Source organism: Dermacentor variabilis, chromosome 8 (assembly GCF_050947875.1).
Source record: "Dermacentor variabilis isolate Ectoservices chromosome 8, ASM5094787v1, whole genome shotgun sequence".
NCBI lineage: Eukaryota > Metazoa > Arthropoda > Arachnida > Ixodida > Ixodidae > Dermacentor > Dermacentor variabilis.
Genome location: NC_134575.1, coordinates 130,338,070 through 130,363,643, shown reverse-complemented (window position 1 = coordinate 130,363,643; position 25,574 = coordinate 130,338,070). Strand labels below are relative to the sequence as shown.

The following is a 25,574-nucleotide window of genomic DNA, read 5'->3' as shown; positions in this document are numbered from 1 at the left end:
ATAATCGAAACAGACTTTTCGGCGTCTTCGTCGGCGGTGGAGGGTCTTCGTCAGTTCGACGAAAAGCAACCACACCTCCATCGTTTGCTGCTTTTAGTACTCCGGGTATGGGCTCGCAGACCGGCCCCTGGCTGGGCCAGTCTATGGTCGTCGTCGCGGCGACAGGTAGCGGCCTGGTGACGGCGAACCATCTGAGAGCCATCTGAGTCGTCCATCTGAGTGGCGGCGAGAAAATCGGCGATCTCATGAGGGCGCTCCCCAAGCTGTGGATGCGGCGCGTTGATGGCGAACCCTCGCAGTCCCAAGTCGCGGTATGGGCATCGGCAGTGCACATGGCTGGCTTCCCCGCAATGGTAGCAGTGCGGGCAATGGTCGGGGGCGCGCCAAATGTCTGTCTTCCTCGAGGCGTTTCGCAGGCCGACAGGTGGGCGGGGTGGCGGCGGCGGTGTCTGGCGACGGAATCGTGGCGTCTTGGGGCCCTGGCTCAGGCACCGAGGGAGAATCTGGCGACGGGCGACGGCGGCGTATGTAACCGTTTCCGGCTTGGGCTGTGACGATGGTTGCACTTCAGTAACCCCAAGTGATCGCTGGATCTCTTCTTTGACGATATCGGTGACTGAGGTCACTGGAAGCTGCGACATTGGGAAGGTCTTCTGCAGTTCTTTGCAAACATCCGCTCTGATTGTCTCTCGCATGTCGTCACTGCCGAGTGCTTGAACATTGGTACAGTTTCGGCGGTTATATTGCCTTGTCTGCATGTAAAGCGCCTTCTCAATGGTGGTGGCTTCGGAAACAAATTCAGCAACAGTCCTGGGCGTGTTGTGTGTCAATCCGGCGAAGGAGCTCCTGCTTTACCCTACGCATGAGGAAACGAATTTTCTCCTCCTCAGGCATATCAGAGTCGGCGTGGCGGAACAGGCTCGTCAGCTCCTTGGTGAAGATCGCAGTGTTCTCGTTGAGTAGTTTACTCAGGGTTCTAGCATACCTTCGGCCCTTTCGTTGCGCACGACGCTCGTAAAGGTTCGTAGGAAGCCGCCACAGCACAGGTCTCATGTTGTCAGGATCGGCTCCTGGTTCTCAAGCCATGTTCAGGTGGCGTCTTCTAAGGCGAAGTACACATGGCGCAGCTTATCGTCAGAGCCCCAGCAATTGAAAGTCGCGACTAGTTTGTAGGTCTCCGACCAGGATTCTGGGTCTTCAGTCCATCATTAGTGGGAGGTTGATGGGACCTAAAGTTGCTGCAGCAGAATGGGCGATGCTTGGGCAGCCATTGGGATTGTGTTGGCCATGATCTTCTTGGTCGACTCAGGGAGAAGTCCGTGCTCCGGGGGCAGCTACTGCAGTCAGCGGCTTGACGTTGGTGTTGTCCTTGCGGTATGGGCTTGGATCACGGCTCGTAGGGGGCGTCCGGTGCATAAACGAATTAGCACCTCCACCAGATGTCATGTGGTAGTGACCCTGAAGAAAGAAGCAAAACTGTGAATGGCGAAACTTGTGTTTTATTGGACGAACCACTGCCCTCGTAAATAGGCTACACTCAAACCACAGCGATAGCGGCGAACACAGTCGGCAATCGTCGAAATCTGCTCAGCGGGTCAAGCGCGTCAGCTTTTATACATGAGCCATCGAACGTTCAAGAGTAATCGCTGGTGCCCGCATGTCTTCCAGAACGTTCTACACAATTCGCGTCGCACATACATGCAATCAGATTACACAAGGTTCGGCGACAGCAGAAAGGGGATAAAACCATCGATAACATTCCAGAAATTTCCGATCATGCAGGCGCGTCCGGCGCTGAACGATAACATTTGCTAGGCGATGAAATATGGTCAATCGATAAACAAATACACGTGTTGATAACAGATAGGGCGTCTTCACTGTGTTATTGCGATAGCAATTATATGCACACTACAGGACCTTTCTGACGTCGGCGTTGCCGTCACTGTGGCCGTGAGGTTTCGTATAAAGACCAACGACGATAAAATCGTCGCAGTTCGCCGTATGCTGCACGTGTGAGTGAATGCATGCGAGGGTGTGCGGGCGAACGCATAGGGTGTGATTGCAAATAGGAAGCGGTACTATTTTCTGCAGACCTTTAGGGAGCACGACTCAGCGCCCTGGGGAAGGGGAGGGGGACATAAAAAAGAAAGAAAACAGAGAAGACGGAGAGAAGTTTTTAGGCAATTGCACAGCGCGGTACCGTGAGGTACCGCTGTCGGCGGTAGCCATGCCGCGAATTCACAACTTACACGACAATACCGTGACCTCCACGAACGTATGAAAGTGCCTGAAGGCGCAGCCTTGATGCCGGCCGGAAAACAGTAGCTTGGATATCCAGACCGATGGTAGTCCGAGGCGTCGGAATGATATGTAAACAGAAGTCCTCTCTTTCGAGAAGGCGGGCCAGGAACAAAGTAAATGGTAGATTATTTCATTCTCGCCGCACGCTGAGCAAGCCGGGGATGGATCCAGGGCTTTGGTGTACCTCCGGGATGCCGTCTAGGAGCAGCCGATCCGCAGGCGCAGCAAGAGAGACCGCTCCCGCTTTGTGAGGCCGCGGTAAGGAAGTGGGCGGGGAGGGGGAGCGTTGGGCGCCGCTGCAATGTGTGCCTTGCATAGTCGAAGACCGTTACAGTGGTACTGGCTAGTACAGTGGCATGTTGTGCTGCCTTTGCCAGGGCGTCAGCCTCTTCGTTGCCCTGGATGCCGACGTGAGAGGGGAGCCACTGTAGCGACAGCATCCAGCCACCCAACACAAGGGCGCGAAGCTTTTCCGCCAGCACGGCAACCTCAAGACCAGCGGTATCCTGTCCATGAAGAGCAACAGCGATAGTAAATATGTGAACACTCCAAGTGCTTTTCTGCCGTCGGCGTTGCTGTCGCCATTGCCGTCAGCGTAAGGTTCCGTATACGCGTAGTGCGCGCCGATCGACGCGCCACTGGTGGCGGCCTTGCGCAGAACACACGGGAGAGGTGCCAGCCGCGCGCCGTAGTTTGCTGCGTCGTTGACAGTGCTTCTCCGTCTTATTCACGTTTTCAGAGCAAAATAGGCAACACCCTTCGCATGTGTGGGGCGGCCAACGCTTCAGCGAATGTCGAAGAAGAATTGCTGCACGGTGGGGGGCTCAAATACCGGCGAAAACATGCCGGCGATACGGTATTAATAATTCCCCGCAAAGCCTCATAGCGGGAGCAACGGTAGCAAAAGTGGATCGTCTCTTCGGCGGGAAATTTCTTGTTATCATCCTTTCCTTTGGCTCGTCGGTGTTTTTTTCCACCCGATTAGTTAGACGCGTAAGCGACGATGTTAGTCTGCAGTGCAGCATGCGGAAGCCATTTCGCTACAGTTCGGAATGCCGTTTACCGCTTATACAATTGTTTTCCGCTTCTTTACCGCGTTGCGCTAGCTAGGCAGCACGACTGCACGAGCGCATTGTGTTGTATGTTACAGCTACTCAAGCTTGCAAAAACTGAAATTTTTGGTTCTATGTGGCCCACATAAATCGTCGCACCAGCTGTCGCACGCTTCAATTTTTTGCATCTATTTTATGCGTGGCTTCGCACATTTAACTGTTGCTAGTTGCTCCATGCATAAATCTTGTTGATTCTTTTGAGCTGCGAGGTTTCCACCCTGCCTTGTTTGTAGATGATATAAATCACGCTGTGTCTTATCGGAATGATACCAAGGAAGTGCTTCTTTAACAGCTTTATTCTTTTCGCCCGAGGGCATCTTAGATATTGTGTTTTCTATTTGGGAAATGTGTTTAGAAAATAAGTAGTTCAGGACGAGAATTGCTAATAGTTGCTGCATATGGTATTTTTGTTCCATTTTTCGCTGAAAAATTCGCGTCACATTTGGGAAGTCATCACACCTCGATACTGCCTGAGCAGACTTAACACGCTGACTGATTTGTTTGTTTTGCGACGTAGGCCCTCCTTGCATGTGAATTTTGTACTCAACTGAATTCTTTCTTATTATGCTCACGCTGCAGAGGACTAAACCCGGCCTTGCTGCCAACGCTCATCTACGTTGACTGGCGCTGCTCTGCCTTTAAATATATTATGTGGCACCTCTCTCTAGTAATATAAAAAAATTAGTTAGAAAAGTTAGTCAGACTTTAGCTTTGTACATTTCCAAGCAGCTCCCTTGGAGAATTTAAAATTGCGAGAACTGCAGCGGCAACGGCAGTTCATCGGCGTATGCAGAAGAATTGCATCGACGGTACAGCACTAACACGCGCTTTTATGCACCTCGGCCTCCTCCTAAGAGGAAACATTAGGTCGGATGCTCCTATCTAAATACATATAGAATGAGAATTCATTTTTCTCGGCAACCACAGCACCAAATTTTATGAGGTTTGTCGCATTTAAAAGAAAAACATAACGTCTAGTGATTGTTTGTTTCGAATTTTCGATTTAGGTCGTCAATATTTTATTGAAAAATGGCAAACACGGAAAATTTTCAGAAAACGAAACAATGAAGTTTACAACTCTGTCAATCATCAATGAAAATTGATATCACAATTTTGTGAATTGCACTTAATAGTACATCTACAGCGGACAAAATTAATGTTACACATGAGTCTCAATAAATAAGTATTATGGAAATAGGGCTTTTTCAGAACCCTTGTACATAGCACAACCAATTCACGTAAGATACAAATAGACATACCGAATGTATCCGCTTTGAATAGTGTAATGGATGCCGTTTACAGAACCGCGATATCTGTTCTTGATGCAGAGCTATTAATTAGTAAACTTCGTGCTTCTATTTTCTTCGAAGTTCCGAATTTTTCAAAATATTTTAAACAATGTTCGGGCCATAAATCGAAATTCCGCTTCCAACAGACACTAGAATTTAACTTACTCTCTCAAATGCAACAAATTTCATTAAAAGCGATTCAGGAGTTATCTCAGAAAAGCGTTTCTGTGTTTTACATGTATCTGAATAGGCCACGTCGGAGTTGGGCCCGAGCTAAAGCTTCCATTAAAAAATTTGCCTAGGGATTAAATACATGAATAATAACTGCATTGCCATTGCCAAAGATGCTGCAAACGAATTCTTGAACGCTACGCACTGACAATACGTGGGGACGGGCATTGTTGTGGGACAAGATGACCCCATTCGTCAATTGTTCTTGATTGCGACACGCAGCCGATACGGCGTTTCACAATACCGGAAACAATTTATAGTCTCTCAAGGTTTAGCAAATTCTATCAGCAATGGTCCCTGTCGATCGAAAAATAAAAGTCAACAACACCTTTCCGGCGGAAATGACGCCCTTTTCTTTCTTTGGGGTTGGTCAATTCCAATGTTTCCATTGTAAGCTTTGCCGTCGTGTTTCAGGCTCTTAGTGGTGGTATGATGGTTCATCTCCGATCACGATTGCCGACAAGAAATCGTCACCCTTATTGTGATACCGGATCAGGTGAGTAAAGGCGGCGCCGAACTTCTCCGTATTCTGGCGGTGGTTCAAAATCTTGGACATCCATTGCGCACACAAGAGCCTATAGCCGAGATGTTCATGAATTATCGCGTGAACGGTGACGGTGAACCGAACCGTGACTGATGTTCACATGCTCTGCCAGTTCATCGATTCTTATCCTCCGTTCTTGTGTCATCAGGTCAGCAACCTTTGCAATTTTGTTAGGGGGTCTTTGGTCCGGTCTGGGATCGTCTTTGCAACTTTCACGTCCTTCTTTGAACCATTTGTTCTAACGCTTAACAGTGGCCAATGAAATGCATTGTTCAATGTACACGGCAGCCATACGGTGACTAATATCATTTTGGGAAACACCTTCAGCTGTCAAAAACCTCACGGCACCACGCTGCTCAACTTCTGGAGCTTCCAATATTTCACGCAACCATGTTCAGCCCAGTGTATGAGCCCATTAAAGAACATTTATCCTCACAGCTGCGTGTCACTTTTGTAAATGAGAGATGCCTGTGTGCTACGCGCAGGCCTTGCAGATAATGAACAGAACCATAATTGCGCAGGGTGGGTAGGCTCACCTTCATTGGACTCGCCCTCGTACATTGTAAATGTGAAGATACAACGGAATATACAAATGCGAAGACACAGCTTGATAAAGGGCAAAAAGTGCCACTGGAAACCAAGTTCACTGCACGTATGCACAAAACCTCGCAACAAGATATCTAAACATACGTACAAGTCTCCAATAAATCTACGTATCTAAGAAAAAGTCAAGGTATATAATGGTTGAAACAAGGCAAATAAACATGTTGCGCAATCACAGGTTCACAGAATCATAGATCCCGCCCCCATTCCATCCACTTCCCTCGATGTATCGCGCGCGACGGAAGGCGGCGCGCTTGCTCCTCACTTTTCTCCCTTGCGCACACAAGACTGGGCCACCATCGTCGGCTCACCCATTCCCCTCCACCCCCCACACGCTTTTACTTGCACATACAGCATGCGGCGCGCAGTCACGATGTTATCACCCTTCGACTTTATGCGGAACATGAGGGCGACGGCAGGAATGCGCCTATAGTGTCCATATAATTGCTATCGCAATAATATAATAAGCGTATCACGATGTTATCACCCTTGGACTTTATGCGGAACATGAGGGCGACGGCAGGAATGCGCCTAGAGTGTCCATATAATTGCCATCGCAATAATATAATAAGCGTATCCGGCAGCTGAAGCGTCACATGTCCCATTACTTTCCGCAAAAGAAGTAACAAAATATAACTTTCAGCATGCGACACTTCGCTTCTTCGCAACAACGTTTTTTTTTTCCTTCTGTGGGGCGGGGGCACCGTAATGAAAGAAAAAAAACGGGAAGTAAGTTGGTCCCAATCGAATGCCTGCTTTAGGCAACTAATGTGGCTATTAAAGGAATATCAAAGAAAACACGAGACGGTTGGTCCACCAAGAACCATGCGCATACTGCTGGGTATGCTACATCGGCGAGACAAGACTTCCTGCAGAGGTGGCGCTCAAACGAACACTGTGCAATCCGTCATGCCCCCACAGTGATGGCGGCGAGCGACTGTTGTGTGTTTTTCTCGTCTGCTGGCTAGAAAGCGTCCAAAACTCTGCCAGGCAAAAATGCACTCGGCCAGAGAAAACCGAACGCGCAACGAAGTGCGCCGCGCGGTGGTCGGGGCAACACGAGAAAAACGCATGCGCTCTGGCTGGCTCTGGCAGCCCGCTGGTAGGAGAGCGAGAACAAACAAATTGAAGAGGCTCAATGTATCCTCGCGATTAAAAGTCAAAGTAGAAAAAATAAATGAGAACGTAGTTACCTTGGCTGGATTTAGTGTCTTCACTGGATGCTTTGGCGCAGGTGGAAAAAAAAATGTTGATATTTTTTTATGTGACATGACGGCACGAATGAACCACCACAACGCTTCGTCTCATCGGGCCTCGCTGCGGGCTTTGTCAACTTGTCTGATAATGTGTTGATTTGGCTTGTTTCGTTGTATGGCCCGACGTAAGACTTTGGAAAAGTTAATGAACCTTTGGCGTCAAATATTTATTGGAACGTTGAACTTACAAAGTTCCGCAATTGAAAATCTAAAGCACACGCAATGCACCTTTCACATCAAAATTTTTTCAGAACTTTATACCCATAAAGTTTAGGAATTCACGTTCACGCGCTCCGTAAATTCCATGATAGGGTGTAGATTCCGCGGCCTTCGCGAGATGCCGCGGCGAGCCCGTTCGCCATCAAAACGTCCTTGAAACTTTGTGCACAGATGGCGCTGCTTGCGTTGTGTGACTCCCTCATGGGGGTTGCCGCGAAATCCAGCCCGAGTTCGCAATTTGTGCCGTGAAATGGCTTTCCGAGCGTGAAAAAGACGCTCTAGACAAAATCCAGAATGATTTCCGGCGCCGTGGGTTGCTTTGGTCGGCGGTGCACGGACAGCACGAAAAAATTTCGGGGGAGGCTGAAGCCCCATGCCGTGCTGGCGCCGTATCTTGAAAGCGATCTGCGACGTTGCCAAAGTGCGCGCCCGCACGGGCGTCATCTTCACAGCCCTCTGAGATGTTTGCTAAGTGGGCGTAGTGCCGGTAGCTTGATATAGCGAGCTGTGTTCTGACGATTCATTCGCGTTGAAGCAAAAGATGCACGAAGGGGAATTCGACCACTGTCGCTGCCGCGATTCCTCACTCCAGCATATTGAAAGCGAGTTTCCGCACTCATCGAGCGAGATGTGTTCATGTTGACCCGTGCAACCGTGACACCGAGCTTGTTCATTTATTTAAGACACGTTGGTTGGCTAATTGGTTTCAATCGATGATATAGGCATGCAGAGAAAGCGCTGTCTCTGTTTGCCTTTTTCTTTCTACGTGATCATTCAGTCGCACTTACACATTCTATAATTATTAATTTTGTTAGTAAGCGAATGTCTACAAGTTGATACGGCTGATAAAACTGCTAGCCTTAGTTCGTATAGCTATCTACAAATTTGCTATCGCAATCGATGCTTCGCCTTTTGGGCGAAACTGCGACTTTTTTTACGTCGCAGGAACGACAGGCGCAGTGGGTGCTGGTTCGAAAAAAATTTCATCAATCGCGTAGGGCTCATTGCAGAATTGAAACAAAAATGTTTGGAATAGTTTTACGTTATAGCACCCAATGTCTAGCTTGGCGCGCTACAGCCGCTTTTCGGAATCTCGTACGTTTGTTTCTAGCTTGAGCCCCTTTTGTGGGCTGACAATTTCAAAATTTGACACAACTGATTATTGTTGCTACTGATGATGACAAACCATAACTCCCTATATTGTCTTCAATATATAGCAGAACTGAGGATAAGGATGAACCATACAATTTCTTATGAAAATTCGTGCCGATGGTGATTGTGGTGATAATGATGACTGCGATAATGATGATCACAAAGACTATGGTGCTGATTATGGCAGCGCTGCTGCTGTTTGAAGTATATTATGATGACGATAAATTTGAGGATGCGCTGGTGAGGGTAACTGATGAGAAAAAGGTGGGTTGGGGTGGGTGGGGTTCATCAACTTCTATTTCACGCCTATCAGCCGTTGTCGCTACAGCACGGTTCTCACAATAAATTGTGTGGTTTATACACCCCATTCTCACCCCGAGCTTTGCCCAGGAAGACACTCGCTTTTATCGACCTAAACTGAAGGTTGAATCGCCTTCCAATTTTTGTTTTGTTCGATACCTTCTACTCACGTAATTATGCTATAAGGCGGCAACTTATCGAATTTATTTTAATTAATTCAAAAAAAGTCAAATTGAGGTACCTGTTTGGTGTGGAGCTTGTTCGCAAAGGCCCTTCTTGATGTCATGAAATCAAGGGTATGGTGCTCTTGTGGTACAACTGATGCGCGGGTCGGTTCAACGGTCGAAGCCCCTTTCAAAGCTTTAGACTGCCGAATACTGTAAAGAGAATTTGAGAAAGGAGATGCTGGCGCATTTTGAAAGAAGCCCGTACAGAGGATCGAGTGTCGAATGAAAGATGTGCAAAGTAAAACATACGGAAGAATGTCCTATGTGGCGTGCGTGCTGTTTTCGGCGGTACATTTATTCTGTCGTTTACAACCACTTCACGAGGCTTACTAGCGCATGCCCCAGAAGTTTCTCATACCACGTCACCACTACATGCGATTTTCTTGACGTGTAGAGGAGTCCTCGTGAACAAATTCAGTGCCCAGAATCCGAACTCCTTTTATCCCAAGTTTTCAACAGGTCACAATAAAAGTGGATTTAGTTAGGGATTTCTTGCGCCATCGAGTACATCAGGCTTGATATTAATGTTGCGGGGTCAGCGTCTATCTATTAGAGCCACATAAGGAGGACACAAAAATTTTGTGTCAGCACTCCGCCAAAGTTTCCCGCGCTCACGGTACATGTTGCCCCTTTAGAATGCGATATAATATGCTTTATGTTCTCGTTTTTTGCAGAAATGAAATAAATCACCTAGTTCTAAGTGAGCGCGTAACATCATTTCGCGAAAGTGAGCAGTAAGGAACGCAACTTTACAAATACTTCCCGCATCACCTTGAGTAATACATGAATTTCTTGCTACAGTATTTGGAGAGAACAAATAAATTTCATAGTGAAACAACTCAGCGTATACATAATTTACCTAAGGTGCGCAGCCATAACCAAAGTTAGAAGAATAAGGAGCTCATTTGTGTTAAAATGTTATAAAATGTCCTTTAGCCGTCTAAAAACAATTAGATAAGTATGTAGTGCGGACAGCGAGCAGAATATGGTAGACTTGGAGACATTTCTTTTACGGGCTGACAGGATCTAGCGGGCTAATGCAACCTTTTGCCGCTCCATAACGATACATCTTCATCCACTCTTTCTTCAAAGCGTTGGCACAAATTAACTTACAAACAGAAAGTAATGTCATCTAATCGCTGCAGAGTGAGCCAACTGTATTATAAATCCGCGATGCCGCATAATGATTGGCGAGGAAATCAACGCCCGCTTTCTCTTTATCCACTGAGGCACCACCTCTGCGCTACGCCACGGGAAATTTCCGCGAAACTTCAGTCCTACAGCAGGAACACCACGGATGGCTGAAGTGCAAACAGCAACCCGTCTATCGGACAGTACAACCAGCAACCAGTGCGCTATATACTGTGCCTAAACACCCCCCCCCCCTCCCAGATGTCCTGAGCACAACCAGCATTTTTTCCCTACTATGCATCAGCAATGCATGCCGATCACGCATAGAGATTACTGAGCCGATGATATCGCTGTGGCAAGCCACTTGAGTGCTTCCGAGCAAACTTACTTCGCACAGCGCCGTCTATTCTCGGAAAACTTCAGCATCGACCCCGTGCTCAGCCTGCGGCTTAACCAGTTCGAAACTGTTCTGCCAAAAAATCCCAGGTAGGGGTTGGTTCCAAGATGGACTGGAATATATTGGTGCTCACTGGTCGCGATTCGGCTGAACATAATGGTACAGCTCCAGTTCTCGGTTAAGTTCAGGTTAGGTTAGACACCATGCCCACTCGTGCGGCTCCCCAAACTTTTTGCAACTGTTCAGTGGCTATATCGTAATCGCAAACTGGTTCATTCCAGGCTACTGGATCAAGTCTGGAGTTGCCATCAGAAGAATCAAAGGTAGGGGCGCGCGATAGCCGGAACACTACCACAGCTCGAGTAAGTATAACGCTGCTTATAAACAATTTGCACTACAATAAGATAGCCTACTGATCACAGGGTGTCACTAGTGCAGCAGACACCGCGTTCTTTTCTTTATTAACGGTAGCTTCCTAGACCTCTTCAAACTCCAAGGCGCGAATGCTGCGCAAACTACCGAATTGCAGGAACGTAGTTCTGTTAGCAGAAACCGACTAAACCACGACACCTAGCTTGCCCACTGTTATGAACTACGCACCTGCTAGCACCTTCAAACTCACCGGACCTTCTTGAGCATGCTGGCTCAAGAACTGTTTTGTACTAAATGTAACAAGACACTCTCAAGAGATAAACTTAAGCAATACATGCGATATATGTTCTCCCATTACCTCATTCTTATTCCTGCTTCCCATTATGGCAAAACATAATTGAAGCTATCCTGCCCTCTTAAGCGCGCTGGCCTACATTTACTTGGGAGGCATAAAGGACCGTCGGTGGAAGTGAAAGAGTCGAAGCCTGTGACCGCTTATTTGCAATCACCTCAAGAAACTTTCAGTTCCCGAATTTTCAGATTATAGTTCTTCAGTGCACTGGCCGAAGGCGTCACTAGGCTTCAGAGGAGACCCTCTAATGTTTATTTACTAGAATGTCGCGACGGGTATATCCTCGTGGCATTGTAGGGTGTTTGGCTTCCGAGTTTCAGATAAATCTCCTAAAGTGCGCTAATTGAGCAGGAAGCAAGAAAGGATATATAATATTGCTACGGAGTAGTATTTCCAATGACGAAGAGCCGAGCAGGAAGAAGACGAAGACGACGATTGGAAGCTAGCGCGGGCTGTTGCCTCTTGGTCAACTGCGGCGTATCGCCTTGTAAATATGCTTGTAAATAGCTTTTCGTCGGTGTCTTCCTACGTAACATATCTGGTGGAGGTGGACGTTCCCTGTACCGCGTCACGGAGCTTCGCAGTGGACGGTACGTGGAGCCTTCCTTCATGGCTCCCGGCGACGACAACCGGACTCCGCCGGCTCCGACACCTGCTGCCACTTCGACGACCTACATCACCCTCTCCGCTCCCCGTGATCCTGGCGTATTCTCGGCAAAAGATGGGGAAGACGTCGAGGACTGGATCAGCCTGTACGAACACGTCAGCCGCAATAACCGGTGGGACCCTACTATCATGCTCGCCAACGTCGTCTTTTACCTCAGTGGCACACCTCGAGTTTGGTATGGCATGCACGAAGATGAGCTGACCAGTTGGGATTCGCTTAAGCAAAAGCTTCGAGACTTGTTCGGCAACCCCTACGGTCACCAACTTGTCGCGCAGAAGGCGCTTTCCGGTCGTGTGCAGACGTCAACGGAGCCCTACGTCACGTACATTCAGGGCGTCTTGGCTCTATGCCGCAAAGTTGACGCACACATGACTGTGTCCGACAAGGTCTCCCACATCCTCAAAGGCATTGCCGATGACGCCTTCAACTTGCTCGTATTTAACAACGTCGCGACGGTGGATGCAGTTATAAAAGAGTGCCGCCGCCTGGAATTCGCTAAAAGCCGACGTATCGACCAACAGTTCGCCCGTCTGCCCAACACCCCAGCGACATCTTCCTGTGCCGACGCTCCTCGTCCCAACAACACTGGCGATGTTACCAGGATTGTCCGGCGTGAGATCGAGGCCGCCTATCCGGCTGCGTTCGACTCCAGCCCCTCCAATGCACCTGCAGTCGCTGTTTCCCTGATCCCGGCTGTTGTCCGCCAGGAGTTCGCCAACATGGGTATTCACACCATCTGCTCGGCCCATCGCTGTGCCAGTATGCTGCCCTCGATGTGCCAGTATGCTGCCGCGTACGCGTAAGCCACGCTGGTCACTGGAGCGCCATCGACGACACAGAATGCAAAGCACACCCGCAGTGAACCACCTCACAAAGCGTGCTAAACACATTCACGGCGGCAAGCAGGGTTGGTTGTTACTCTTGTTTGGTCTTTCAGAGACACCTATAATGCACAGTTGTCAAAATGTGATTTATGAGCACGGAATCGTAGCACGATGGCCGCTAATCGTCATTTAAGCCTATAGCAGCGCATGCAGGCTATTCATGGCAGTGACAATTTAAAAAACACCTGACGCAATTTTGCACTGAATGAGACCGTGAACGACTTACGCGGTATTCTCTGTCAGACATTTACATGGCTGGTGCTTCCACATTTCTCCCATTTGTGGGCTTCCACATGTTATCTCACAAATGTGACAAGGGGCAGCACTAAAGCGCGTCTTGCGAAATTTGCGACGTTGAAACTTTGTCAAGCAAGCGCTTATTTACAGATATTCCAAATAAGGGGAGAACACCATTTTGTCAGCGCGCGACTTCGATGAAACCAATAGACATAGTCCTCCCTCCCTCTCACAAGCACAATGCCTACGTAAAACCACACTCTGTGGTTGCGGGTAAAAAAATAATTCTGGGGTATTACGTGCCAAAAGGATGATATGATATGAGGCGTGCCGTAGTGGAGCACTCCGGATGAATTTTCCACAGCTGGGGTTCTTTATCGCGCACCCAATGCACGGGACACTGGCGTTATTGTGCATCACGCCCCCATCGAAATGTGTCCGCCGCCGCCGGGATTCGATTCGCGCACTCGGGCATTGCAATGCAACGCCAAAGCCACTATGTCACCACGGCGGGTAACGCTTACCCTGACCCCAATCGCTGTCCGTCGGGAACTGCCTAAAATCAGACTAATTTACCTGTACCCGGTCACCAGACCTTACTTCAGCCCCCATTGTGGCTTATGGCTCTGGCGTTGCGCAGCTAAAACGAGGGCGACAGTTTCAATCCTGGCCATGGCGGCCGCATTGCAAGAGAAGCGAAATGCACAAAGAAAACGAGGAACGCTGAAGTTTTGCATTAACCCCACAAAGCCAAATGTATCAATTTTATAGGCTGAATTTGATGCCTGAAAAATCTGATTTAGTGCTTCAAACCTAATGTACAGCCCATACCACCGTTTTCGATATACTGTGGGGGAGTGCTTACTTGTGAATACTTCACCAAATTCATAATTAATTAAATAATTACCATACTAATATTTCAGTCAATTATTTCGATGTTTTTTTTCCATAGCAATTTACTCTTCGTGGCCAGAAATACGTGTGAGCAAGTTTTAATTTTCTTTGACGTGCAATGGTGTTCCAAATTTGTGGGGTCAAGAATGGAACGCAGAAAGCACTCAAAGATGTCTGACTCCTTCTCATATTTCCTGTTTACCGGCAACTGAAGCCTTATCTAACCGGAATGTTTACCGGGGGGTGGTGGCGGCGAACACCATGCACGAAGGCGAGTTTTCTGCTGGAAACGCGGCCTCTTGCTTGGGCCGAGTATGTGCGGAGGCGAGTGCCGGGCGCACCGCTCTTTGGATGGCAGAAACGCTGGAAAAAGGGTTCGTGCTTAGGCTTCCGCGTAAAAAATTGTTTTCTAACATATTCAAATTACATTCCGACGCTGTCGTGTCCGTAGGTTGTTCGTAGGGCGTACCTTGCGATTTTGCTGGCGCATCTTAGTTTGAGAAATTCAATTAGTTCTGTAACGCTTCTGTGCTACACGGAGGGCCTGCGTGGTTGGGTACTCGTGGTACGGAATGATATTTTGCTCACGAAATGGTCGGCGCTAAACGCCGGACGCCGAAGCCGGATTTTCTGCGGCAGAGGGTGCTTAACGTTGTCGCGTTAAAATCAAATTGGCAAAACCCATGTCATTAGCACTTCACGCGGTAATGTGTTTAGCGTTGAATCGATATAGCGACACACTATATTGCCACCTTCGAAACGAGTTATGTATTATGCATGCGCTGCCACGAGGTTCCTCTTTGGCGCTTTCCTAAAAATACTCGATGCCATCTGGCGACGCCGCCAAAAAGCCTGCGCGTGAATTCATAAATACGTTCTGCAGCCGTGCCTACGAACGCTGAGAAACGCATTATGCTTCTTTTTAGCGCTTTATTTTTTTTACATGCTACGCCCTCTCGTGGTGCTGCCGAGAAGTCCACGAATGGTATCCGAGACGAGAAGCGAGGCGCTCCAGAGCTTGCCAACGCTCAAAATTGTTCCGTCGCTTCCCACGCAGTCAGTGGCACATCGCAGTGACCTAAGTTGGCGAGAGAGAGAGAGAGAGAGAGAGAGAAATAACTTTTATTGTCAATGTTGAGTGGAGTTTTCTTTCCTAGCGGTGTCGGCTAGCGTGGCGTCTGCTTCGCCGCGACGCTATCAGCCCATTCCGCCAACCGTATCTGGTTTTCCGTGTTGGAAGTCTTCGTCTTCACCTCCCACTCTTCGTGTGAAAGAGCTCGCCTAAAGAATTCTCTCGGGAGAGGGTTCTTTTGGCATCACCGCAAGATGTGATCTTGGTCGGCCAAGAGACAGTTACAATGTTTGCAGTTTGGTGGGTATTCACCACCGGTCATTGCAGCTAGTCTTTTTGGACTAAGTACAGACCTAGTGTGTACTCTCCTGAGGTTAGTGGCCTGTATTGTTACCAGTGTCTCGTGCGGGGATCGATATAAATGCCTCGATTCGCGGTAACAAACGGCCATTTCGTTAAAGGTGTGGATACTTGCATGTCAGTCAACACCGTCGGGCAAGCCCGCCTCCCAGTTACTTGCTGCTCGGGCGGCTAGGTGGGCGGCCTCATTGCCAGGGCTGCCCGCATGAGCGAGTACTCACACCAACTTCAATTGACTGAGTTTTTTTTTTTTGATGATTCTGAATGCTCGAGGGGAAATGAAACCCGAGGTGTAGTTACGAATCGCTGTTTTCGAGTCGGATATAATAATCTTGGTGTCTGGGATGGAAGTGCGCATGGCGATGGCGGCCTCTTCCGCCTCTACAATGGAAGATGTGTTTACCGTCGCACAGCTGATGGTGTGTCCGTCGCAAGTAGTGACGGCTACGGTGTGTCGACCATCACTGGTGCGAGCAGCATCCATGTATATGGCGGGCTGGCTTTCGTAACATTTCCAAAGTGCTGCCGCCCTAGCTTTGTGTCTACCGCTGTTTTCGATGCTCATGTTTTTTTCGGAAGCGGGGGGATAATGATCATGATCCAGATAGTGTTGGGTATCCGCTGTCGTTGCGGGATGTCTAAGGCTGGGCGATACCTCAAGCTGTCCAGGATCCACTGTCCCACGTCTGTACCAGATAATCGAACTGTTTGAGACCATTTGTGGGCCTCTATGATTTCCTCAATGTTGTTATGCACCCCAAAGCTCAAGAGTGCCTTCGTGTTAGTCCATTTTGGCCGCCCAAGAGCCTGTTTGAATAACGTTCGCATTAGACCGTTAATCCGTTCCGAGTCCCTCTTCCTGAGATGCAAGTAAGGGCAGAAATGCGCCACTCGACTCATAAAAAAAGCCTGGATTAGACTGCAGGCATCTTTCTCCTTAACCTGATGCCGTCGGTTGGAGACCCTCCTGAGAAGGTTCTGTAATTGCCCAGCTGTAATTTGGAGTCGTGCTACGGCGTCTTGGTTGTGCTTGTTTTGCTGGATCCACAATCCTAACACTCTTACTTTAGCAATGGGTGGGACGGGTTGTCCAGCTACCTGCACCTGAATGTGTGCGGGCATGTTGGCAGCCGGGTTTGCGGGATTTTCGTTGCGGAATATAAGCAGTTATGATTTGTTCGGCGAAGAGCTGAGGTCATTGTTGCGAGCATGTTTCTGCACTGTGTCAGCCGCTGCGTGCAGTGATTCTGAAATTTCTCCATCCGACCCAGTGCACGTCCATATCCTTAGGTCATCGGCGTAGATGGCGTGCCTGATAAGTGGAATCTCTTTGAGCTGTTGGGATAAGCCAGTCATGGTGGTAATAAAGAGGAAACGAGAAAGTACTGCTCGCTGTGGTGTACCTCTAGTGCCGAGCTCTATGGTTTTACTTTCAATATCTCCTATGTTTACGGTGGCAGTACGCCCCATGAGGAATGTGGTAATATAGGTATATGTTCTCTTACCGACGTTCATGTTGGATACGTTTTATAGAGTGGCTTGATGTGAGACATTGCCAAACGCTTTGTGTATGTCTAATGCTAACGCTGTTAGAGTTGCGCGTGTAGGCGCTGGGTTAAGGAAATCATTTTGTACCTGCCATAGTATGTCTTAGGTGCACAGTTTGGGCCGAAAGCCGATTATTGTCTCTGGGAATAGGTGGTTGGATTCGGCATAGTCAACCAGCCTATTGAGAACCACATGCTCCATAGCCTTACCAAGACAAGAGGTAAGGGATATGGGCCTGAGGTTCTCTAGACTGAGTGACTTGCCCGGTTTAGGAATGAAGACCACGCTAGTGTGCTTCCACTCTGGCGGGAGTGTATCGTTTTGCCAGTGCTGATTAAAAAGCTTGGTGATTATTGTTATGGTAGGCTCATCTAGATTCCTGAGAATTTCGTTGGTGATCTTATTTTTACCGGCTGATGATGTCGTGTGTAGGCAGCTGAGAGCTGCGCGTACTTTGGCCTCGGTGATGTCGTCGTCTAACGTTGTGTTTTCATCTTTTCTGTACTCTATATATGCACCCGGTTCCCGTTCTGTATTAAGATATTGCCCGGTCAATAGGTTGAAGAGATCAGAGTCTGTTCCCGGGAAACTGTGGACGATTTTCTGAATCCTTTTATGAGCAGCACTTTTAGAGTGTTGTGGATCTAGCATGTGTTAAAGCAGGGTTCATTGGTTCTTTTTGCGCAACTGGCCATTCATACTGTCGCATAATCGGTTCCATTGCTTAGTGCTGAGCTCGCTAGAGTAGTCCTGAATCTCTTTCTCTAGGGCCGCGAGTTCGTAGCGCAGCGTGCGGTTGATCTTATTCTTTAGCCATCTCTGCTGAGGGTCTTGATGCTTTTCTTATAGACCTAGGAGTTTCGAGTCCAGCATGGGGCCTTCCTCTTCTATCGATGCCATGGCTGTGGCATTGTCCACATCCAGGATAAGCTCATTTGTCCACGCAGTAAGGTCTGTTATACGGGTGAGCTGTTTGCGGTGTCCTACGTATCGGAATACATGCCATTTGGTGTGTGGAGTTAGCTTCATTTTCCTTTTATTCCCTTTGGAAGGGATAGTGATAACAACGAGATAGTGATCGCTCCCAAGACTAGTTTCGGTGTTATCGCAAAGAGCCCCATTGGAATTTTTCACGAAGCATAAGTCCGGTGTGGTATTCCTGCTTACACTGTTGCCGATATGCGTGGGCCTATCTGGGGCAGCGAGGATTATAAGTTCTAAGTCACTTCTCACTGAATATAACGCATTGCCTTTCCTAGTGCAGTTTTGGTATCTCACAACAACGAGCTGTTCCTTTTCAGCGGCTTTACATGCTTTCTTCAGGAGGGCAATAACATTGTTGCTTTTATCTTTCGGGGAGCTGTACAAGTTAAGAATGAATACACATCTGTGTTCCTTTTTTCGTGGTACTAGCTGTACTACCGTGTAAGGAATTTTATCTTCCTCCAGATCAATTTGCAATGCCGTAAGGCTGCGTTGTATAGCAACCGCCGTAGAAGGTCTGTTGTTGGCTTCAGTTAATTCATTGAACGTGATATACCCAGTAATTTTGACTTGCGTGGCTGTTTCCTGTAAGGCTGCAACATCTAGCTTGGGATCAAAGCTAGCGAGTTGGAACTGCAGTGCTGCAAGCTTTCGCTTAAAGGACCTGCAGTTCCATTGTATAATCTTAATGGTTTCAGCCATATCTTTTGGTGTACGGTTCTGCTCTTGCCGGCAATCCAGATGTCATTGTGAAACCCTTAGTGTTGAGCACTTTGGTCGCTGTGGTGGCAAGTTGTACGTGTTCCGGGGTTAGTGTAAGGCCCTGGGTACATTCGGCTCTATACACAGCGCCTATCCTGGTAAGATCGTAGGCTGCCATCTGCTGAAATTCTGCGGTGGATTTTATGTTATTGGAGACTATCTCAGCTAGCTAGTTAGAAGGACCAATTGCTGAGATAAGTTGGCTAGAGATTTGTTGAAGAGTGGCACATACCCAGTGCATTATTGGCGCAGCTCGCTAAACCGATGGCGTGAAAGCGTTCGTTGAAAACTGGCACATACCGAGTGCATTTATGGCCCATCTGGCTAATTCGTCGGGTGGCTGTACTTGAGCAACTCTTCTGACGTTCCTTTGATTCCTCTCGGCATGGGACAAACTTACGGGATCTTTTTTAGCAATTATATAACGGTACGTTCCCAGTGGCGTAACACTAGACATTCAAGTGGGCCGAACCCAGCGCTCAAAGTCGGCGTCAAAGAGTTTCTTCAAACAGCAGTACCTGCGCAGTCCTGCATCTACGGTGACCGATGTCGGCATGAAAGAGGTTTGTTGAAGAGTGGCACGTATGTACACATTATCAGGTACTCTCTGACTCAAGTTATACCGATGGTTGGTTTTGAACGCTGTTCCCTCAGCACAGCAACCCCATGCACTACCCATCCGACCACAAGCCAGCCAGTAGCCCAGGAAAATGGAGAAAAGGTTAGCTAGAAAGATAGATACAAACAGAACCCCCGGGAAGTGCGCGAAGGACCCAAAGAATGTTAACGAATTCAAACGGCTGTGCACCATGCACAGCCGACGAAACCCAGCTTGCCAAATTAATCCGGAGTCCCCCACTACGGCGTGCCTCATGGTCGTATGGTGGTTTTGGCACGTAAAGCCACATATCTAATTTTTGATCTGCAAGCTCAAATGTCCCATTGAGCGAGAAAGCCGGCGTCTGCAGCAGCTACATGCACTTTAATTCCCATCGGCTGCGACGCCACCTCACGAGCGTTCCTCGACGGAGCAGAGAGAGGGCTGAACGGAACACCTGATGCATAATTAGCGAGCCCGGTGTTGCGTAAGGGTACAGGGCATCGGCGCGACATCACGTCACCAGCGACGCGAGGCCCCGGAGTGAGGCGGGTTGACGCCGGCGATACCGGTGCCAAGTCCGCGTCTCTCTTTGTCACCTCCGATTGGGCTTAGCTGGTGCGCGCGCCTGCCGGCGTTGCTGGCAGCTGGTGCTTCCTCGGTCTCTTGTCGCGCACGACATCAGTTGCATGCGGCATTGCCACCGCAGGCGGTTTCTGCTTACTGGCTCGGGCAGCACGTATAGCTTCGGAGGCTGAAGCATCTACATCGTCGGCGGCCGCAACCTCGGCAGTAGCGATGCAGTTGATTTCTGAGCAGTATCGTTTCCCCGCAACCCACAACCCGCAACATCACCACCGTCACCACCTCAATACCTTTATTGTAGAGCTTGGGATAAAGAAATGAATTAGAGTTTTACGTGCCAAAACCACTTTCTGATTATGAGGCACGCCGTAGTGGGGGACTCCGGAAATTTAGACCACCTGCGGTTCTTTAACGTGCACCTAAATCTAAGTACACGGGTGTTTTCGCATTTTACCCCCATCGAAATGCGGCCGCCGGGGCCGGGATTTGATCTCGCGACCTCGTGCTTAGCAACCCAGCACCATAGCCACTAAGCAGCTACGGCGGGTGGAGCTTGGAATAAGATATTTCGCAAATGGATCATGATACTGATGCAAGATACTGAACCGATAAGCCATTCAGATGCCGATACAAGATACAAGTGGATTAATTGTATCCGATATGATACTTGCCATTTCTATTGTAAGATGCTTAATGCATTAGTTAGTTCCTCATTATACCTGCGTTGTAGCGGCCGCTGCAAGTTTACAGGTGATTATTCGCAAATTTTTTATCTACCGCCAGCAGACCTCTGTCCATTCAAGCTTGCTCTACACACACGTACAATTTTTTTTTTGGTGTGCTAGCACAGTACACGGGGGGTATTCTGTAAGAGTCCACCTAGTCGACTGTCCATTTCGGCCGCTGCTGATTGGCTAGGGCGACTCGTCTCCTACTCGCTCGTACAGCTGCATCCAATCAGCAACGGCCGAAATGGAGAGTCCACTAGGTGGACTCTTACAGAATACCCCCCGCCCCGTATCCCAACTCCGCAATATTATGTGGAGCTGCCCGTACGTGCAGCAGAAATCAAAGCAAATACGTTGCGCAGTCAGTAATTTTGTTTCATGCCACCTTTATCTTTAGTACAACGCACTCAGTGTATTACGCTGGTAAGTGTTCGATTGTCATCGTCATCATCATCATCAGCCTGGTTACGTCCACTGCAGGGCAAAGGCCTCTCCCATACTTCTCTAAAAACCCCGGTCATGTACTAATTGTGGCCATGCCGTGCCTGCAAACTTCTTATTCTCATCCGCCCACCTAACTTTCTGCCGCCCCCTGCTACGCTTCCCTTCCCTTGGGATCCAGTCCGTAACCCTTAATGACCATCGGTTATCTTCCCTCCTCATTACATGTCCTGCCCATGCCCATTTCTTTTTCTTGATTTCAACTAAGATGTCATTAACTCGCGTTTGTTCCCTCACCCAATCTGCTCTTTTCTTATCCCTTAACGTTACACCTATCATTCTTCTTTCCATAGCTCGTTGCGTCGTCCTCAATTTGAGTAGAACCCTTTTCCTAAGCCTTCAGGTTTCTGCCTCGTAGGTTATTACTGGTAAGACACAGCTGTTATACACTTTTCTCTTGAGAGATAATGACAACCTGCTGTTCATGATCTGAGAATTCCTGCCAAACACACCCCAGCCCATTCTTATTCATCTGATTATTTCAGTCCCATGATCCGGATCGGCGGTCACCACCTGCTCTAAGTAGACATGTATTCCCTTACCACTTCCAGTGCCTCGCTACCTATCGTAAACTGTTGTTCTCTTCCGAGACTGTTAAACATTACTTTAGTTTTCTGCAGAAGTGTTCAACCAGTGTTCAACGTGCGCCTAACTTTAAACGGACACTAAAGAGAAACACTAATCAGTTCACTGATCAATTATTTTTTGGAACCTTCATGGTCTTCAATTTCGCAATAGCAGGTCGATTATTCAAAGTGAAAATGAAGGCCGAAGTTCAATTTTTAATAATTTAATAAGAAAGTTATGCACTTATACGTTATTGCGATGCTACAGGTGTCAAAGTATTTCTTTCTTTTCGCATTTGGAGTGCGTTCGCCTAGTAAACGGCCCCGAAACTTGCCATGTTCAATCTATAGCACCTTTAGAACACAATTTATTCCGATTTTATTGAACAACGTAGGTCCTGCAGACGCCGTCAAAATCTATGACGTCACGGTGATCCCGTGCACAAACTTGAAGGCGGCGTTACGATTTGTTTTTTCCTTTCTTTTTTCCTTTGCATTTTCTATCTTGCCAAGCCTCTTTTCAAGATAAAAGGAGCGTTTTTGTAATGTAGAATGTCTATTTACTAGTAAATAGGAAATGATCTTTCTCTTTAGTGTCCCTTTAGGTGAAGGTTGAAATTCAACGTGGGGCAGTACGTGGATTGTGCTGATAACGGTCTTGCAAAACGCGCGTCGTGATTTCACTTTGGACCCGTCATACAAATAAATGTTACATGGCGTAACCGCAGATAGAGCACCATATAAGATTACCTGCCGGCTATTATTAGCAGCGCTCAGCTCTTCAGTAAATGTTTCCACAAAATTTGCTCACAGACGGGTCAGGAAGATTAATCGCTCAAATTTTACAGCATACTCGTCTTTCACATTCTCGTCAGAGGGCACTGGGAAAACACACAAAAAAACAACATTAGCCACTTTCGAAAAAGGTGGACTCACAGTGTAGAAAGCGTGGCACTGTCCAGCGAAACTAGAAACTAAATACTACGTTAATGAACGCGTCGAAAGCAAGAGAGGGACGGCTGTTAAGCACAAATCCTGGGATGGAGAAACTACTTACTGAACAGTGGCGATGGAGTGGAAGAAACTTATGGAACTATATAGAACAGCACAGAATGAAACCAATAGCAAGACGCTTTATGACGGGGCAGAGCACTGAAGACAATTGTTGGAACCCACATATGCAGTTACAAGATGCATACGCAAACAGTATATTCAGAGGAAGCTTTAGCTCAGGCCCAATACCAATGCCGCCATTTCAAGTACACTTAAAACGCAGAAACTCTTTACTGAGAGAACCATTTGGTTGGTTTTAATGGAATTCCTTGCACTTGAGAGAAAAAATTAAACTCTAGTCACTGTTGGGAGCGCAATTTCGATTTAATGGCTGAATTTTTAGAGCGCAGCTCTTTATGGGCCGTTCCTGCGCCGAGCATCAACGACGGAGTAACTGAGGTAACGAGTACAACAGCGAAGCATGAAAGAGCGAACGCGGATCGGCAGATGAAACACGCGAGCCACGAACGGCGAGCAATGAGAGCGGCCCCTACAGTAACGTGCGCGCGGGAAACTGGTTTGATGAGGACCCGCCCGACCGCTAGATGCGTACTCGTATCTGGTTTCAGCCTAACCGCTTGTTTCATAGTATCGTCTGCTCGCGTGAGCCCTCGCTCGCGCTTGTTTGGATTGGTTCGTTTGGTCTCGTTCGCGCATTTTTCGATTGTCATGGTATGCGATTGTTCTGTAATCTCATTGAATGCGCGACGCGAATTCTGTAGTTATTTCTGAAAGCCAAGCGGAGCCAGCGATTATGCTGGAACCTTCGACGAGTCATGTAGAAATCCGACGCGCACGACTTTCAACGATTGCCGACTCTGCTAAAGGTCTCTTTCAAATTATTTGCCTCAGTATCTCGCGAAATAAAAACACGTATAGAGCTGCGCGTAAATTTCTCATTAGGGAGTACCGTACTTGTCGGTGAATTTTTTTAACATGAATGTTCATATACTGGTAAGGTTCACAACGATAGAAGCAAGAAGTTTACAAATTCGTTGCTTTGAACCAAGAACAGATATCTCTTTTCAGTACACTGCATCCTCTAAAGCATACAATGCGGGCAAGGTGGAGATGCTGGTCAAGGCAATATACCAATTAAGACCTGAAGTGAATTTTTGACATTGTTTACAAGGGTTTCGAAAAAGTCATGTTAACATATGAGTGGTACATTCGAGAGCCTTGTATAATACATCCATTTTGTTCGTTTTAGATGTACTATTTCATGGATCTTACGGAGTTGTGATATATTTTTTATGGCTCAGTTACCAAACTGTAAACTTGAAAGTTTTGTTTTAATAAGAAGTAGAATTTTTGACATCGCTTGTTAAAATCTTGACGGCCTACTTAACCGCTACCAGCGCTCACTAGATTTTACCTTTTTCTTTTAAATGCAACAAACCTCAGCAAGCCTAGTGCAGTGGTTGCAGAGTAAAACAATTTCTCCTTTCCCATATATTTATATAGAAGCCCCCGAGGTAAAGCTTCCTGCTAAAATAGTTCCTTGGATCCATGTATCTCCGATGCTGCCCAGCCCTGTTCAATTGATGCCTTAATAGAGACGTTGAAGATAACTATGCAGAACACAAAGATAACTATCAATAGCCAGGCGAGGGAACAAGAGTTCAGGACCGCCAGTCAGCCTCTACAGTCTGTGAAGGAGTACGTTTACCTAGGTCAATTACTAACAGGGGACTCTGATCATGAGAAGGAAATTTACAGAAGAATAAAAATGGGTTGGAGCGCATTGGGCAGACATTGTCTGATCCTGACTAGAAGCTTACCACAATCATTAAAAAGAAAGGTGTACAATCAATGCATTTCACTGGGGCTCATATGGGGCAGGAACTTCGAGACGGACAAAGAAGCTCGAAAAGAAGTTAAGGACCGCGCAAAGAGCGATGGAACAAAGAATGTTGCACATAACGTTAAGGGACAGGAAGAGAGCGGTGTGTATGAGGTAGTAAGCTGGGGTTACCGATATTCTAATTGACTTTAAGAGAAAGAGATGGAGCTGGGCAGCTCATGTAATCCATATGTTACGTAACCGGTGGACTATTAGGGTTACAGAATGGGTGCCAAGAGAAGGGAAGTGAGTCGAGGATGGCAGAAGACTATGTGGGGCGACGAAATGTAAAAAATTCGTTGGCACCGGACGGGAGCAATTGGAGATCGCAGATAGAGGCCTTCGTCCTGCAGTGGACATAAGATAGGCTGATGATGGTGATGACGATTATGTTGATGATGAACAGGTAAAACAACGCAGGAAAAACAAATAATTGCCTTTTTTTAGTCATTTAATGCTTGCGACAAAAAATTCTGGTGGTTTCTCAACAAGCTCGTAAACAACATACACTCGGTTTCATTCGCGTACAATAATGTCCCCTTTCTTTCGTACTAGGTGCATGATATTAGTGACAAGCAGTACAGGTATGCTGTACTCACTTCCACTTACATATGCTACTGGTATTTATGGAAAAAATATTTTGTACTTCGCATTCTTCGTAGCCGGTTTTCTCATCACTTGTCTTCAACAGTATTACTAAACCTCACTTTTCCAATAGGCCAAAGTTTAGCTAAAATTCCATGGTAATATGATGAACTGGCCTATTTTTTCGCCTCCTTCACAGTTCGTGCAGGTATTTTTCATAT

At 47.5% G+C, this 25,574-nt stretch overlaps 1 protein-coding gene across 1 annotated transcript in view; it reads left to right on the top strand.

Annotated features, from left to right (window-relative positions):
* The first annotated feature begins 313 nt into the window (after nucleotides 1–313).
* LOC142591571 (uncharacterized) overlaps nucleotides 314–25,574 on the top strand; it is a 47,254-nt gene continuing 21,993 nt past the window's right edge. Inside the window, exons 1-3 of the mRNA XM_075703882.1 lie at nucleotides 314–524; nucleotides 5,398–5,429; nucleotides 11,044–11,124. Of these exons, the coding sequence (XP_075559997.1) occupies nucleotides 314–524; nucleotides 5,398–5,429; nucleotides 11,044–11,124 (324 nt within the window). The remainder of the gene's footprint in view (nucleotides 525–5,397; nucleotides 5,430–11,043; nucleotides 11,125–25,574) is intronic.